This window comes from Pholis gunnellus (genome assembly GCF_910591455.1).
Source record: "Pholis gunnellus genome assembly, chromosome: 2".
NCBI lineage: Eukaryota > Metazoa > Chordata > Actinopteri > Perciformes > Pholidae > Pholis > Pholis gunnellus.
Genome location: NC_136536.1, coordinates 26,514,289 through 26,528,165, shown reverse-complemented (window position 1 = coordinate 26,528,165; position 13,877 = coordinate 26,514,289). Strand labels below are relative to the sequence as shown.

At 40.1% G+C, this 13,877-nt stretch overlaps 2 protein-coding genes across 6 annotated transcripts; one reads left to right on the top strand and one right to left on the bottom strand.

The window, feature by feature from the left end:
• The first annotated feature begins 1,218 nt into the window (after positions 1-1,218).
• Positions 1,219-6,797, top strand: LOC306713567 (ninjurin-1). 5 transcript variants are annotated; one of them, XM_079183313.1, is made up of 5 exons: positions 1,219-1,328; positions 2,214-2,448; positions 5,803-5,941; positions 6,013-6,102; positions 6,184-6,797. In XM_079183313.1, exons 1-4 carry the CDS (start codon positions 1,266-1,268, stop codon positions 6,095-6,097), a joined length of 522 nt encoding a protein of 173 aa, XP_079039439.1. In that variant the 5' UTR covers positions 1,219-1,265; the 3' UTR covers positions 6,098-6,102; positions 6,184-6,797. The 5 variants fall into 5 exon arrangements, with proteins under 5 accessions (XP_079039439.1, XP_079039438.1, XP_079039436.1 ...); XM_079183312.1 differs by having other exon boundaries at positions 6,013-6,797; XM_079183310.1 differs by having other exon boundaries at positions 5,803-6,102.
• A 1,498-nt stretch (positions 6,798-8,295) lies between these two features.
• On the bottom strand, positions 8,296-12,828 carry emd (emerin). Its single transcript, XM_079178943.1, has 7 exons — positions 12,707-12,828; positions 12,166-12,244; positions 11,429-11,524; positions 10,773-10,807; positions 10,658-10,677; positions 9,282-9,341; positions 8,296-9,197 (listed from the first exon to the last, which is right to left on the bottom strand). Exons 2-7 carry the CDS (start codon positions 12,242-12,244, stop codon positions 9,005-9,007), a joined length of 483 nt encoding a protein of 160 aa, XP_079035069.1. The 5' UTR covers positions 12,707-12,828; the 3' UTR covers positions 8,296-9,004.
• Between the last annotated feature and the right edge of the window lie 1,049 nt (positions 12,829-13,877).

Below are 13,877 nucleotides of genomic sequence, written 5' to 3'. Positions count from 1 at the left end.
AAAGATAAATGTACATAATAAAACACACAAACAAACAAGATTTAACTATCCTATTTTGGTTCTATTTCAAAGTAATTTCATTGTTGTTTTGCAGTATGGATTAGAATGAACGATGCAGTGTTTAGGATGCAATGAAGATCACTCAAGGAAAAGACATTTTTGTCTTGTAAAAATAATCTGAAAAAGATTGTTTTGGTTAAATCTAAGCTGACAAGTTATAATTTTGAAAGTTATAATGTGTTGTGGGAATGCAAATAAAAAGGCAAATCTTTGTAAGCAAAAAAAGGTCAAGTTGATTAAATGAGGAATAGATTTATACTTAAACGCCCAATGTGACATATATCAGATCTTTGGCTCTGGGGGTTAGTATTTAGAAAATATTTTCAGAAATGTGTTTCATGTGGTCCATTTAGTCTGTTTTATATCCCCTGTCATTTTCCTTTAAGGGAACATTGGTTTGGGTTCTTATGGGTTAATACAATTATTGAATTCTGAATAATGATTTTAGTATTATAAACAATGAATCCCCTCTGCTGATGGAGTTGGAAACATTTTGAACATTTCTGGCCATGAGTATATACATGATGGGAATAACAGGAAATAACAGATAAACAAAAGGTGTGGGTTGGGCTAAGCTTCTCAGGAAGGACAAGGAAACTTGAAACTATCTGCACCCAAGATGTGTATGCATTGTCAGTTCAGGGGGTTAGTTGGGTCTGAGTAGTGGATTTGCATGGGCTCATACAGGTCTGTTTTACAAAGCAAAAGGTGATTGATACATGAAGGTGTGACCTCTTACAGGTCTGCTCTGGGCTCTCTTCACACTCCACCAAAAGGTTTCACTCACAGAGGTTTGTTCATTAATGGAAAATAGTTTCTTTCTGCACAGGGGTTACTGTTACAGACAGAACTGGCAGGAATACACAGGCAAGGAATACAGTTTAATTTAAACATTATCTTCTCCACAACCTTAATGATTGTAAGTGTTTTTGTCTCACATAGAGACAGAATTAGGAACTGTTATATTCTGGGGTTATATTTATAAGTCATTATTTCTTGTTATATTTAGAAGTGAGGTGAGAAGTTGAAGTGTAATTAAAGCACAAGTTCAACAGAAGAGAGCGACACAGAGGGGGAGGGCTCTTACTCATGTTGTTTCTGTGACTGGAGGAGTTGCCTGACTTGTTTCTCTGCTTTTCTGTGGCTGTAGAACAACAGCTCACATCCAGCGTATCAACAGTTCCCTGATTGCTCAGAGAGGGAGGATGGACACAGCGTATAGACTGAACGGAGAGAACATGGCTCTGAATAAAGTGGGCGACATAGAGGTAAGCAACACAGACGGAAAAGCCCTCTCTTATTACTGCTCTATTCTATTCTATTCTGTTTCTTTTCTATTTTCTGTTCTGTTCTATTCTGTTTCTGTTGTCTTATATTACATTGATTCTTCTATTCTTTTTTGTTCTGTTCTACTCTCTACGACAGTCTACAAACCACCCCATTATTAAACCTAATCCTTTGTTGATTGCCATGAACAGTGGCAACAATGTTGCATTATATTGTCTTCAGATGCAAACGATAAGTAACTTTAATAGCTGTACACTGTACAGGTGTGTTTGTTAATTAATTAATGTCTTTCATTTACAATCATGAAGGATTTAATTGTAAATGGCCCGCAGTCAGACTAATACCATATATAATATATCATTTGTAATCTCTTTACAGCAATGTCAGTTGTGAAATCAGTGTGTCTTTCCATCGCTGTCAGCTGTGTGTTGAGATGAATAAAGGCTGTGTGACTCAGAGAGAGTTGCACCGGGGTGTGGCGTCTCGTCTACCTACAGGACTGGGCACATCCCTGAGAAAAAGCCTGTGCCACGGATGTGGTTTGAAGGAACCAACAGAACAACAGAGTACCTGTCCTCTGACACCACTTCAAATACTTCAGTTCACTCTCCTGACATGCCTGAACGGAATCAGTTCATATTCAGGTTTCTCTCTCTCTCTCTCTCACCTGCTGCTCTGCCACTCCCTCTTCTCCTCTGACAACCTGCCTACACAGAGAGCATGGTAACAAAATACACAACACCTCTCTGTTTGGAACAAACCACAGTGACACATGTACCGAGACGATCAGCACTGGGAGAGAGAACGAAGGTGGCTGCAGTGGCTGTAAAATAGCACCTTAGACCTTATGTCCTCTCAACCCTCAGGCACTGACATCCCCCTCTGGAAAGGTGCATCGGCCCCTCAACATGAATCACTACGCCAATAAGAAGAGTGCGGCTCAGAGCATGCTGGACATCGCCCTGCTGATGGCCAACTCGTCCCAGCTGAAGACCATTCTCTACGTGGGGCCTCACTACCGCTTCTACATCCCCCTCATCGTCCTGCTGTCGCTGTCCATCACGCTGCAGGTCCTAGTGGGGCTGTTGCTCATCTTTATTGGCAAGTCACCCACACCCTTTGATAACATTTAGAGGCTGATTGATTTTCATCAATCAAGCTCCAGCCTTGTCTGCCTGATTGATAGATGCTAAAGAGAACATTAGCGCATTGGTTTTCCCTCCTGGCAACAACCAGTTTGAATAATGCATTCAAAGCTGTAAGATGAAGTCAGAAGTCCAGATTCTTTGATTTTGGCTAAAAAGTGGACAAAATTGTCACTTTGTCATGTGGACAGGCAGAGCCGAGGATGTCGGAAGGTAACAAAGACCAGTTCGACATGGCATTAACACAGGTCTTTTTGAGTGGTCCACTGTTTCTCGGATCACCCAAGACACAGGTGTGAGCAGAGCTAAAATCAGACTACCAGGAAAGGCCTTTACAAATTGTTTTTTTTTCCTTTGTGCAACTAATTTGCACAATTCAAAATGACTGTTTTTGTCATGAGTACTTTCACACAGAGCATGAATATCATGCGGGAAAATAATGATTTTAATTAATTAATTGTAATTTTTATTCTTGAACAAGGTTGATCCTTCTTAGATTTAGCACAATGAATAAAGGCATCAACCAATCACACTGTGCAGAACAGACATATGCAATAGAGTCCTGCAGGACTGAAAACCCTGAAATGAGCTGGCATTTGTTCAGGTTCACTTGTCTCAAAGTCAATTAGTTTTTTGAAGAGTTTTTGGTAAGATGCATGAAACAAAGTCTGTGGTTAACACATATTTGAACGTCTTGTTCTACATCTATGTTAGTAAATACCCGTCTGGTCAATTTTGTAGTTTTTTAAAAAGGCGGTTGCTAACAAATGTCTAAATGAGACTACAAAACGTCATCACACAGACCTGTTCACCTTCACAGCCTCGTTGTGTAAACTTGCGCTCATGATCGCGGTGAACTTCATTTACAACAGTAGCTTTTGGCTTCTGCAGATTTCTACACTTCAAATATCATAAAGAGGTGTTCATTTGTGATGATTGTCTTGCTGAACAAAACATGTAAGTATCATAAACATAGTTTTGCTACAGAACTTATTTTCTGCAATAATCAAAAAATCCCAATGGCTTTTTGTCGAGGGAACCAGTGCGACGTTAACTTACTGGTTGGCCTACAGAAATACATCCCTCATGCTGCAGTCTTTATGTAATCTAGTGTACAACAACAGGTTCCGTAGTCCAAAAATAGACTATATCAGACATTTACACTGTGTGAATGTTAACCAGAGATAACTCAGATTCACTCAGAGCATTTTGCTGAAAAGGAAACTGCTCACAGTAGCTTAGTCTATACCAGGGGTCGGAAACCTTTACTATCCAAAGAGCCATTTTGCCCTATTTTCCACCAAATAAAATGTGTCTGGAGCCGCAAAAGCTATTTGATGTCAAATTTCTCGCCACATATCAAGCATTCAGGTAAGCCAGCATCGTTGGCAGTGAAAGCAAATGAATACGTCCACGCAGAATTAAACTCTATTTTCCTCCGTGACTTTTCTTCTTTTGGATTCATCCATTGATAGTTTACTGAGGGCGGATGTCTGCAAATCATGATCAGGTATTTAGAAGAAAAGGCAGTTTACGATGTAAGATGCAAGTGGCAGATCGCGTAGCGCGGCCGTTTTTGAATATATTACTATTTTGCTCGACAGAGTTGGAATCCAGGTTGATGCGATCTTTCCATAAATATATTTTCTTCAATGTATTTCTTCATACGTGGCTGTGATGTAGTGCTCACTTATACAATCGTAATCCCCACAATATACAGGACTGTCTCAGAAAATTAGAATATTGTGATAATCCCCATACGTGTGATTTAGTTTACTGAACCAAGCTGAGTGTTTTTCAAGGCTCAGGAAACCCTTGCAGGTGTTTCGAGTTAATTAGACGATTCAAGTGATTAGTTGAATACCCTACTAGTATACTTTTTCATGATATTCTAATATTTAGAGATAGGATATTTGAGTTTTCTTAAGCTGTAAGCCATAATCAGCAATATTAAAAGAATAAAAGGCTTGCAATATTTCAGTTGATTTGTAATGAATCCAGAATGCATGACATTTTTGTTTTTTTAATTGCATTACACAAAATAAAGAACTTTATCACAATATTCTAATTTTCTGAGACAGTCCTGTATATGAGATGTGGCTTTTAGATCTCCAGCAATATGTTTGTGAATGTGTGATGAATCTGGCAACAGAGGCAGAAAACAGCTGCTGCTGTTACACGAACACAACACACCACGGAAGGAAACCAGTAGGTTTGAAAACCAGTAGGACCGGCACCCACTGCATGCCCAGTGTACGTGAATAGTCACGTGATATTCGTTTTCAGGCGTTTAAGTCTGGACGGAGATCATCTCGAAAACGATACTTAAACGCCGTGTGGACGGAGGACTCAGGGAGACGCAACAGAGGGGCCGAAGCGCCGCAGGTTGCCGACCCCTGGTCTATACTTTACCTCCGACTGTCAGACGCTGCTCTGTGTCAATAGGATCCAGTTGATCCTCTTCCTGTGAAAATCTATTGCAGACTGTCCCAGATTGGCATCACTGCCGGTATGAATAGTTTTGATTCCAAATATTAACAGGCATATATTTCACATTGTTGTGTTGTTCATTTGTCATGCCCTGGTGTGTAAAGGTCTTAAATCTCATCAACTGACATCTTGTTTTTCTCATTTGCACTGCAGGGCAAAGCCAGAAGTTAAAGGTTTACAGGGGATTCTTTTTTGCAGTCATTTCCAGCATAGCGTAATAATCAGTGAGCTTCAGGAGTGCTTAGGTAGATTTTATTACCTTCAGAAAGAGCCAGGGCCAGCTGGTCCATGTCAGTCTCTGCAAACTTAAGTAAACAGGCTGCTGGCTAGCTTCATATCTCAAGAGTGCTATCAATCTTCTCATCTCACTGGACAAATAAGTGTATTTCCCAAAATGTCAAACTGCTCTTTCAACTCTTCATTAGTGTTTGTGTTGTGATATATTTTCTTTGGGCCACTTTAGGATCCCTTCTTTAGAAAACCATCTTGTCAGACTTGCTGTACTGCTTCTGTAGCCAGATCAAACTAAACTCCACTCGTTGGTGATTTGAATATTTTTTCTATTTGTTATATAATTATTTCACATTTTATTTCAGGTACCTATACAATATTTATTTTGATGTTTGGTCTTTTTCAATCAGCAGTCTTTTTTTGCCATCCATAACTAAACTTCCCTCCTAAGTCCAATATCAACTTCCTTAAATATAAAAAAGGTCTCTGGCTCTTGTACAAAGTGTGTCCTCCCTGTCTTTGTCTATTTTTCTGTCATCATCTTCTTATTTAGCTCATTAGCTTTTGCTGTTGTGTGATTCTGTGTCAGCAGTGAAGTACGATCTTAACGACGTGAGGAAACACGCCAAGCTGAACAGAATGAACAACGCAGCGACCTTGTTCGTCTTCTTCACTGTCCTCATCAACATCTTCATCACAGCGCTGGGATTTGATGGACATTCTCTCAGGTATGGACCGTTACAGAACACACAGAGACAGAGAAAGCTCTGTTACTGTTGTAAACTCTTTTTCTTCACAGGTCATTCAAGTCACCTGCGATGTCAATACCAGAGCCTCAGCTTTTCATTCTGCCCATCGACCACAACGTGACTGGTGGCATTTAGACCAGGTGTTTGACCACAATAAGACATTTTCTTGTTCAGCTGTTATCTCAAAGTCTTTCAATCTAAAGATCCTTTTTTAACTTCAGCTCCCTGCAAATTACGACTTTGAGCAAAGATTCTTCAGCTGGAATAAACTTTTAATTCCTGACTGGATTTATTGGATCCACCCCACATTAGTGGTGAGAGGCTTTTGTGGTGAGAGGCTGGGACTAAAGACTCATCAAGCAAAACCTCAGAGACCATCGACCACAACCTCCATTCAGGATCACAGCTGTTCAATTTCAACTCAACCAAAGATACACAGAGCATCACCACTGCCTCATCTTCCCTCAAGTCCACATGGCAGCAGACTCTACTGCAGTGTGCTTTCTCTGCCAAACAGTTTTAAGCTTCTATCTTGTAAATATAACAGTGCTTTATATTGTTTTTGTTCAACGGTTAGATTGGTGGAATAGAGCGCTGCAGGAATGGCTTCTGAAACCTGGAGATGAGTTAGTATTTTAGCAAGTCTGGTTCTCTCGTCTCAAAGTCAATGGGTTTGTTGAAAGGATTTTGGGTTAGATGTCTGAGATAAGGTCTGCGGAGATTAAGAGATTTGAACATTTTTTTTCCTATGGCATAAAATACGTAGTCCACTTGTGAATTTATATCCTTCTGTGTGCATTTGTAAATCAAATATATTTGTGGATTATTCTCTGTGCATTTGTGAGTCTTTCTGTGTGCATTTGCAATTATTGAGACTGATGTGACCCCATATGAATTCATTTGAAAGCTTTTACATGTGTTTAAAAGGTTGTTTGCTAACAGGTGGCTAAATGAATCTATAGACAAAGTTCCTACACCTTAAATATCAAATTCCCTCAAATGTAAGGACCCATCACAGCACAGTTTGAGACACAGATCAAGATGTATTATTGTTACAACACTGAGAATATTTAAAATGCCGCTGTTTAACATCATTCGACTTCAATCACTCTGATTCTGATTCCATTTAAGCTGATTCTTATTTATGCTGCATGTGACTGTCACACTTTCTCCAGGAAGGTGAAACGACACACAACTGCAGACAGCAGAACGGAGAACAGAGTACAAAAAGGAAACTTCAACTTCCTCATTTCATAAACCACATTAAGACCATTACTTTTGTATTAAAAGTTTTCTAAAAATGTTATGCTTAAATATGCAAATGAGGCATTATTTAATGATAACTTCTGGTGAATTTAGGAGAAATCTACAGATACAAATAGACAAAATAGTAAAATAAACAGCTGAATGTGTATTTTGGATGTTTTCTCTCAACTAGACTGAAAGAATTACTGAAAGAGACATTATGGAAGCGAGAGATAGCCCAAAATCTAATCTCAAAACTATTTCTATTCTTGCACAAAATGTATAAATTCAAGCACTTTCAATGACAGATGTCTATTTATATTATTTTCAAAGACAAAGATTTTTTTCTGTCTTCACACCGAACTTTGAAACTGATGTACTCACTACTTCACCTTTAGTGGAAGGCTTTTGTACAAGAGGTGAGCACATGAAATCAGATTACAAGTTGGATACTTAGTGGAGGTGACGTGAAGTCATGTCAGTGTTAGCTTTTTACTTCTGCTGATTGCATTCTTCAAAAATCATTATAAGTGTTGAAGATTATCTTCTAAAGTATCTTAAACGTTTGATAGTTTATATTCTGCAATAATCCGAAATTCAGTAGAAGAATGTGATGTGCAGCGCTAACTTCTGGGTTGACCTACAAAGACACATCATCCCTGCAGCACTCCACTGAGCTCAAGGTTTGTAACCAAATAAATGAATTCATGACTTAATATTTGACTGTGTTGTATGTCTGGAAACACGTCTACGAGTCTGTTAATACACTTACTTCCACCTCAGTAACATTTTTGCATCCTTTTGGAATTCATCTTGATGTTTTACATACAATTCAAAAATGTATTTAATTAGTTTTTATTCCCCAAGACATTTAGACAGACAACAGCCTTTGGTTTTTGACTGGACGTGACGAGGACAGCTTGGAAATAAAGACGTCCTCAGTCTGTTGTGCTACATGACAACATGTATATCTAACAAATAAGACCAACTCACTATGTGACAGAACAGCTGCATCAAACAAATCAAATACAAAAACTCCACAGAGAAGGAAAACACTGCATGGAAGAAAGCAAAGAAATGAAAGGAGAGGCTAGCAGTATTCTTTATTTCTCTTATTGCCAATAAACCCCATGAACAAGCCCACTGGTTCCTACTGGAGAGGGAAATCTTTACTGGCTCAAAAATGTATACCATTCTTACTTAAACAGGAGGAAATAATGCATTTATGAGGGACTTTCTTTCAGCTGTAAGACACATTTGGTGCTCTAGTAAGAAAACAACTACATTTTGTGTGTTTATGGTAACAAATGAACATGTCACCCTGTGCAAAGGTGTGGCTCACTGACGTGTTTTGAACAGCTTTTGGACAACAAAGGTGCTCTAGATATTTCGGCTGCTTTGTTTATTTGTCAGATACTGTGCGGTTCTTGGAAGTGCATCTTGCTGCAACTTCGAATGCTAAAACTGAAGCGAACAATGCACAAAGAAACAATCTCATAACAGCTACACATTCAGAGACGCAAAACGTGAACTACAACAAGAGTAATGGACATTATTTAAAGCAAATTAATTAAATCAAAAATTCCTCATTGGTCCAATAGACAGGGCTGGCTGCCCCCCAACATAATTGGGGCAACACTGACGACACAGAGGAACATGATGTATCAGGCTTTGGTTCATTCCCCTGACATGGTGACACTAAGAAATAGAGCATTTACAAGTTGATGGAATGTGGTCAAACTGTGTGTTCTCTCTGCTGATGGAGAAGAAACCCGGACATCCTCACAACCAATCAGATCATTGAATGTTAAAGGGATTCTCTTCGTTCTTCAGCACACGGCAGTAGGCGTAGTAGAGGGCAGCTGCTAACACAGCTAACAGCAGCAGCAGCCGGATCACCTTCCACACGCTGCCTCCGGACTGTCTGTCCAGCTCCCTGGATCGTACTGCGCTGTGATTGGCTGTTCTGTTGGCGATCTGGACAGGGGCCCTGAAGCACAGGAGGGGAGAGGATATTTACTCCAGGTGATGAACTCTTTTGCTCTAACACCACTAGTTAATACAACACACTCACTCTGTTTCTTGGTCCGATTCCTCGTCCTCATCTGGCTCAATGTTGCCTCTTCGTTTCAGCCTGAAAGGAGGAAAACTTTACACTTCAATTTCAATCTAGCTATATTTTTAAAACACTTATACAAAGTAACCAACACTGCAGTACAGTACAACTGGCAGTATGTCCCCAGTGTTGGCAAGTAGCAAAGTACATTTACTCCAGCCCTGTACAATACTAAGGTATCATTTTATGCTGCTGTAAACGTCTTTGTAACTAAGATGGTGAGTCAACATCATGCTAACCCATGTTAACGTTACCATAGTTAGCATCCTGATGTTGACATAATTACATGCTTACATGGCCGTGGACTCTTGTGTAGGGTGACCGGATTTTTCAAGCCCCCAAACCGAGACCCATAAGTGTTCCGCACCTTCATGCAGGGACCATAGGTGTTCTCATCAGGATGGAGGACAATTATATCAGCACGTAGCACACAAGCTTTGCTACCGATCTGAAAGCTGTATAATAAAACTGGTAAACAGAGTTTGCACACGGTTATTGTTTTGGAGTGAGTTAAGAGTGAACAGCTAACAGCTAACGGAACTACCTGTCCACACACTGCTGAGTACCTCTCGCCCCTCAGCCGCTGCTAAGCGAGCAGACAGCTTGGTGACTTTGTGTTTGGAACTATTGTATGAAGTATATTATACGACAACTTCGACCACGTCACTGCTTGTTTTTGAGTTTGGATGAAGTCTGTCTGATGACGCTTCACGGACATGTTGTATTCAATCACACAATACAGCAGCGGTCGTTGCAGACACACCTGGAGGAGCTCTGCACTCTAATGAGTGAACCTTTGTAGTTGTTTATGATTTGATATTGGTAATAATGAGTCGGACAGAACACAATAAACTTCTATGTAAGCACTGAAAACTATTTTAAACGTGGTGAAGACCTGGACATTTGAGTGTTTTGAAGATATTCTGTCAGGACAATCCTGGACAAGCCATTTACGTCTGGTACCGTACTCTTTAAATATTTACTCAGCATGTTGTATATTACCGCCATCGGCTCAACATTTTGCATCATTGCATTTTTTATTTAGTTTGGTACTTACTAAGAGTACAGGTCTATATAAGCCCAGCCACAGTTAACAGTTCAGATCTGCATCAAGCGTCTCTGAATACGATCTGATGCTATTTTGACGCTTGTTGCTCGTGTTTGAAAGTAATAGAGTGCAAATTTTGCCACTATAAATAGATTTTGGAACAGGCATGTATTCATCCAGCAAGAGAAAGGCTGTATGTGAGGAAATATTAAAAAACCTGTGGAAAATGTTTGGATAAAAATGTTTGAAGAGTTTGTGTGTGTGTGTGTGTTGAAAGTGTACTCACATGTCTGACTCTTGTCTAACCTGTGGGAATGAAAGCAGGACAGTTTGTGAGATTATTAACAGTCAGAGGAATTTGGCACAAACATAGAATCACAGGAAACACAACCAGGACTCACCGGACTGTGGTATGTGACGTAGGTTATTTCCTCTGCTGCAAAGAAAAAAAACACACATTAGCACATTTTGTACCTTGTTGACATAAAGATTTAGAAATGAAACGTGAACGTGAACGTTTGTCAGGTTTGACGAGGAGACCTCCAGCTGTTGTGGTTTGTGTTGACATTTACATACTGGCCTATAATTATAACTGATTTAGAATAGTTAGAGCAGGCAGGGGGAGACGTTCAAAAACATGTATGTATTCGGGGGGGGGGGGGGGGGGGGGGACCTGACTGATGACTTGGACATGACTGAAGAGTCAAAATAGCTTTTGTTTTTGAGGTGATGGAAAATAAGCCGAGGCCTAAACCTGGCTCTGCTGCGGTGCTGTCTATTTGTACGTTTCTAGGCTTACTGCATGTAAAGACTCTAATAACTGCCTTAACTGTTGGTTCTCTAGTCTCAGGACTGGACTGGGCATCTAGCAGACCAGACCAGCACTTTCCCAGTGGGCCGATATAAATGTCTTTTTTTTTTGTTAACAGCCCATAAAACACACACACACACACACACACACACACACTTCAGAAGTGATTGTGGCGCCGCTCGTACTACATCTATAGACCCACATGAACAAACCACGTGCCACACAGTAGACTGAGGAGCCCCCTACCTTCCTCCCTGTAGTAGGTCTTATCAGACGAGGCTTCCACCGGAGCGCTCTCCATGGCCACTTCAAGCTTCCTCTCATACAGCTTTCGAGTGGAGTCTATGTTCACACAAACACATTAACAGGGCTTCAATATCCTTAACACAGCAGACACAAATATACAAAACATGACATGCCTGCATCATCTAGGTGTTGGAAAAATGTGGAGAATAAATTGAAGGAGTTTCATCATGTGAAGCGTTAAAATGAAAAACAGTTTGAATGAATCTATGTAGGGGTTTGTTTGTATTTCATCTCATTATATATCTTATTTGTTTACTCAGAATATTGAGAAAACATTGGACCAAAAGGGGAAGCCCAACGACAACAGACAGAGAAGGTGATGGAGATGATAGGCAGAGAACGTACTGTCCACTTTACCCAGGATAGGATTAGCATTATGCTAATTATGCTGAAACTCACCTGACAGGCATATATATATATATATGTGTGTGTTCTTTAGTTTATAGGTTCGACACAGCATCATCATAATTATAGTGTAATAACATTATTGTATAAATACATTATTGTATAACACACATTTTGTTTATGATTTGAGGCTACTGTGCCTATCATTTTAGTGAATGATTTCTAAACTCGGTTGTATTTCTTAAACCCTGCATGCTTCACCTCCAGCTGAGCAGTTAGGATCTCAGGAAGGACTTCGTTCATAAAGTCGTTCATGTGTGCACTTTTCTTACCGACTATGGGTCCATGTTTGATGCCATACTCAGCGAGCAGCTTGCTGATCTCCTCATCACTTTTCTCACTCAAAGACATCTGAGGATGGATGAACAGACAGACAGATAGATAGATAGATAGATAGATAGATAGATAGATAGATAGATAGATAGATAGATAGATAGATAGATAGATAGATAGATCAGACACACGGACAAACAGTCAAACGAACAAACAGCCTGTAGAAGGAGAACAGGGCGGGGCCTCGTAAAGTATGCTGCCCGCCAGCCCGTCGTCCCGCTGGAAAACGTCAAAGAAAAACGTTCTGAGCGCAAACTACTTTACATAGTTTAGTTTGAACCTTGAAAGTCAAAGCAATTATTTCGACGCTAAACTCCATTGCTATTACAAGACTTTGACTGCTAACGATATGCTGCCTAGTTCAAAGAGCAGAGATAAAACTTCGCTGTTTTTTAAATATATATATATCGCGCGAGCAAAAAACGCAAGCCATTCCAATAAGAGGAAACGATAGATCTGAAATGAGATACGGTCACTTACCTTTGAAAAATACACGAGTTGTGGGTTGAGAGAGTGTGTGTGTGTGCGCGCGCGTGTGTGTGTGAAGCTTGGCAGGCTGGAGCAGCAGAGGGAGGAACTCGGCACACCTACGGATACTACGAGCTGCTCACACGGGTCTACATCACAGGCTGTTCCGCTGGCAGAGGACCGATGGCTGAGTACCGTTTAGCTGCCTCTGTTTCAGCCTCCTGGTGATGTTCATGCTGGCTCAGTGTCACTCTGCCATGGTTTAAGTGGGGCACTTGAAGTGAGCATAGTCATAGTAAATGTGAATAGTATGGTATGCTGTTCCTACTGAGACAAGTGAGAGGCCTGCAGGGCAGCACTTCTTCTGTAAAGTTAATATAATAAATACCACACATGGGACCAATATAAAGTCCGCCATATTAAAAAAGCACTGCTCTCTTGGATGTCCCCTGGATACAACATGATAAATGCCCTTTGTGGTGGCCCTAAATGTGATTTGCCCTCTACAGTGCTCTTCCAGTGCCACAGTCATGTAGGCGGCCCCTGAGAGCATCTCCAGGATCTGAGGACGTTGGGGACTGAGACTGGACCTCTGATAGGAGGGAGTCTTCCCAGGATTCTTTTAATAAAACAAGCTCTATTTGGATGCTTTCTCATGCACTCTGGCACCCATTTACAAAATAGCCTATATCTTAATCATTGAAGAATGTAAATGCATAGGACCTAAAAACTGCTGTTTACTCTCCAGATTAATTATGATTTGGGATTAAAAGTTATAGTAGGCTAGTTGTAAGTAATTGGTATGAGTATTGAGTAGAAACATAATACTTCACAACTGCTATCATAAAGCATATACTGACTAGATTTGGAAAAACAGTTACATATATTAAAGTTGTATGCAGTTCATGCTGTGTAGTGAGTATGTGCAGTGTTCACATCTCCACCATCTGCTGTCTGTCTGTCTGTTTCTCTCTCTCAGAGGTTTGTAAAATAAAATAAAAAGTCACCTACAATGATGATGGAGAGGAATGTACATACATTTATAGATCAACATCCAAATTCAACCATTATTGAAACATTTCTTACACTTCCTTCTCTTTTGGGAAAAAAGAAGAAGAAAAAGGTATTTTTTGACTTTCTGCCACTTCTCTTTGTTGGCTCTGCAGTGTGTCCAATGTCACCA

What these genes read in the sequence shown, in the direction of transcription:
- LOC306713567 (XM_079183310.1), top strand. Translation starts at nt 1,266, where the DNA reads ATGGACACAGCGTATAGACTGAACGGAGAGAACATGGCTCTGAATAAA. An exon ending in ATAAAGTGGGCGACATAGAG is followed by an intron (nt 1,329 to 2,213) that starts GTAAGCAACACA and finishes CTCAACCCTCAG; the next exon opens with GCACTGACATCCCCCTCTGG. An exon ending in GCTGTTGCTCATCTTTATTG is followed by an intron (nt 2,449 to 5,802) that starts GCAAGTCACCCA and finishes ATTCTGTGTCAG; the next exon opens with CAGTGAAGTACGATCTTAAC.
- emd (XM_079178943.1), bottom strand. Translation starts at nt 12,244, where the DNA reads ATGTCTTTGAGTGAGAAAAGTGATGAGGAGATCAGCAAGCTGCTCGCT. An exon ending in ACGTCACATACCACAGTCCG is followed by an intron (nt 10,678 to 10,772) that starts GTGAGTCCTGGT and finishes TCATTCCCACAG; the next exon opens with GTTAGACAAGAGTCAGACAT. An exon ending in GTTAGACAAGAGTCAGACAT is followed by an intron (nt 9,342 to 10,657) that starts GTGAGTACACTT and finishes TCCTCCTTTCAG; the next exon opens with GCTGAAACGAAGAGGCAACA.